Source organism: Atta colombica, unplaced genomic scaffold (genome assembly GCF_001594045.1).
Source record: "Atta colombica isolate Treedump-2 unplaced genomic scaffold, Acol1.0 scaffold83, whole genome shotgun sequence".
Classification (NCBI taxonomy): domain Eukaryota; kingdom Metazoa; phylum Arthropoda; class Insecta; order Hymenoptera; family Formicidae; genus Atta; species Atta colombica.
Window position 1 is genome coordinate 872,392 of NW_017259576.1, and position 2,486 is coordinate 874,877.

Sequence of the window (2,486 nt, forward strand, 5' to 3'; positions counted from 1 at the left end):
ATATATAAAATTTTTTATACATAACAGAATAAAAAAATTTTATAGTATTATAAAATTAGAGTCATTGTCTATTTATAATATTCTTACAAATGATAACGAGTTTATTTATAATACATAATTTGTTTAGAAGTAAATTGTAAGTGCATTTATGTACAATTTGTTATCTCACTAAAAAACTTATTTACTTATTTCCTGTATTGTATTTACTTTACTTATGTATTACCTATATTGCGTTTATTTTATTTTCCTTATAACAATCTGCATTTTAAAATTGAAGAAAGTGTGATATACAATTGCCACTACATCACTATTGTTACTAAAATCTTTATTAATCTCAGAAACTTGATGTATATTGATTTTATTAATCAAATTATTAATGAAATTACAAACAAAATTACTACAAAAAAATTAAATAAATCTGTGGGGTTCCCCTCTTAAAACATCGTGCTGCCATTATAAATAAATATACGTGAACACATTTATTAGCTACTGAATATATAAATGTGCTATACTATTCAGAATAGGATTTTCAATGGAAAATTCATCAATTGAGCGATAATTGATAAGTCATTTCTATCTAATGCAAATAAAATTACCATATCTGAATTATAAGAAAAAACATGTATATCTTTTTTAAAAAAGATTCGTGGACAGAAGGAGAGAATATAATTTTTTTATATATTAAATGTTGGTATTTAATAACATAAAATTTGTACAACATAATTTTTATTGACAATTCTTATTAGTATAATTTTATAAATGTAAAATTTTAATTAATGATCAAAAGTTTTGTGACCTCGGAATGAGTAAATGTGCAAGTGATCGAATTTGCTATTAGAACAATACTCAGTCAACAAAATAAATAGAAATGTCTAGAAAAAATAAATACAAAAATTGGGAAAGAACAAAACGTAAACCTGAGTAAGAAGAATATTTTCGAAGATCAAGAAAATCGCGAGAATCAGAAATTAAAATCCGCTCAATCGATACAACATAGACCAAGCTCAAAGTTATCTGATTGGTGAAGATCTACTCTTTGATGACTCCGACTCGGCAATTCTCAATGCGCAGTGCGCAGTGCACACTCCAATTACTCCAAAATCTCCGATTATTCCAAACTCCATTTTCTAATAGAGGCTTTAATGTAATTGACGTGCACGAGTGCTCGCCTCACTGCGGACGCTGCGTGCGATGATGCGAGAAAAGGTGAAAAAAATAACGAAAAAAAGAAAGAAAGAACATTCAATTTGACACAGTGGCGGTCGTTAAATCCCGTTGGCACGCGTGGCGTTGGTCAAATTGCCGCAAGAGTGTTCGAGGACGAGGACTCGGCTGACCAGGTCAATTCAGATCAATCGAGAACAGAACTTCGACAGAACATTCCGCTGTCATTTCGCGCGCGTCCCAACGTGTCGAATCGCTATGTCGGCCGTCGCTGGCCATCGCCGCCGGCGCGTTTGATACTAGAAAACATTGCGTCAGCCCGCGCTAACGAGATCGCCGTCGCGGCGTCACCGCCGCCGCTGCTGCCGTCGTCGCCGCGCGAAGAGTCGTGCGCGTTTCTTATCGCGACAACAGCCGGGACGATGGGGTTAGGCTTTCGATGGCGCCTCGTGTTCCTTCTGGTCCTTGGCCTGCTGCTCTGGCAGACCTCCAAGATTTGGCTCGCGTTTCTGGAAGACGGCGCCGCCATGCCAGGTACGAAGTAACGAGAGGCGCCGCGCGCGATATGCTCTTTCTCTATCCCATATATCTTTTGCACCTGTCGCTGCTTCACAGCCTCACCTTACCTATCGCCGCCGAACAGGCCGAATCCACCGAATCCCGAATCGCCGAATAGGCGGCAATCGACGGCATGTCGCGCGCACCTCGAGGCTCGATCTCCATCCGCTGCTGTGTTCGCGCGAATTTGACAAATCGATTTTTTTTCCCTATCAGCAGATATACGAGGCACGTTAACGCGACTAGGAATGTTAAATCTCACAGCGCGCGTTAAATCTCAGCAGTCATCATGTACTTTTTTCCTCTAATACGGAACGTGAAAATTTTTATGTATGTATGTACATACACACATATATGCAAACAATTTTTACTTTTCAGTTTTTATATCTCTATATTCTAGAGAAAAAATTTTATAATGACTAATCCTCCGTCGATCCTCTGCAAGAGGCCTTTAATAAGACGCTTCTCAAAGCCGTATCTTTTCAAAAAATTTGAGGAATTATCAATTTTTTTTTACTGATGCCCAACGTTTCTACAAATATAGTTTAAGTTTAACCCAGATTCAACTAACTTCATATATTTTTCTAATTTCCAAGAATTAGAAAAAGATTGACAAAGTGAATGATCGAACAGAAGATTCTGATTTATCAGTCTAAATTTTGGTTATCTCGACTAAAATTATATTATTAGATTATAATAATTATATTATTAATTATAATAATTATAATAATTATATTGTATTATAAACAGAAAATTCTGATTTG

The 2,486-nt window shown here is 35.9% G+C and overlaps 1 protein-coding gene across 1 annotated transcript in view; it reads left to right on the plus strand.

Annotated features, from left to right (window-relative positions):
- The first annotated feature begins 1,166 nt into the window (after positions 1 to 1,166).
- The window catches only part of LOC108692960 (GILT-like protein C02D5.2), a 4,963-nt gene continuing 3,643 nt past the window's right edge, over positions 1,167 to 2,486 (plus strand). Inside the window, exon 1 of the mRNA XM_018201548.1 lies at positions 1,167 to 1,698. Coding sequence (XP_018057037.1) covers positions 1,587 to 1,698 — 112 coding nt within the window. The 5' untranslated portion in view covers positions 1,167 to 1,586. The remainder of the gene's footprint in view (positions 1,699 to 2,486) is intronic.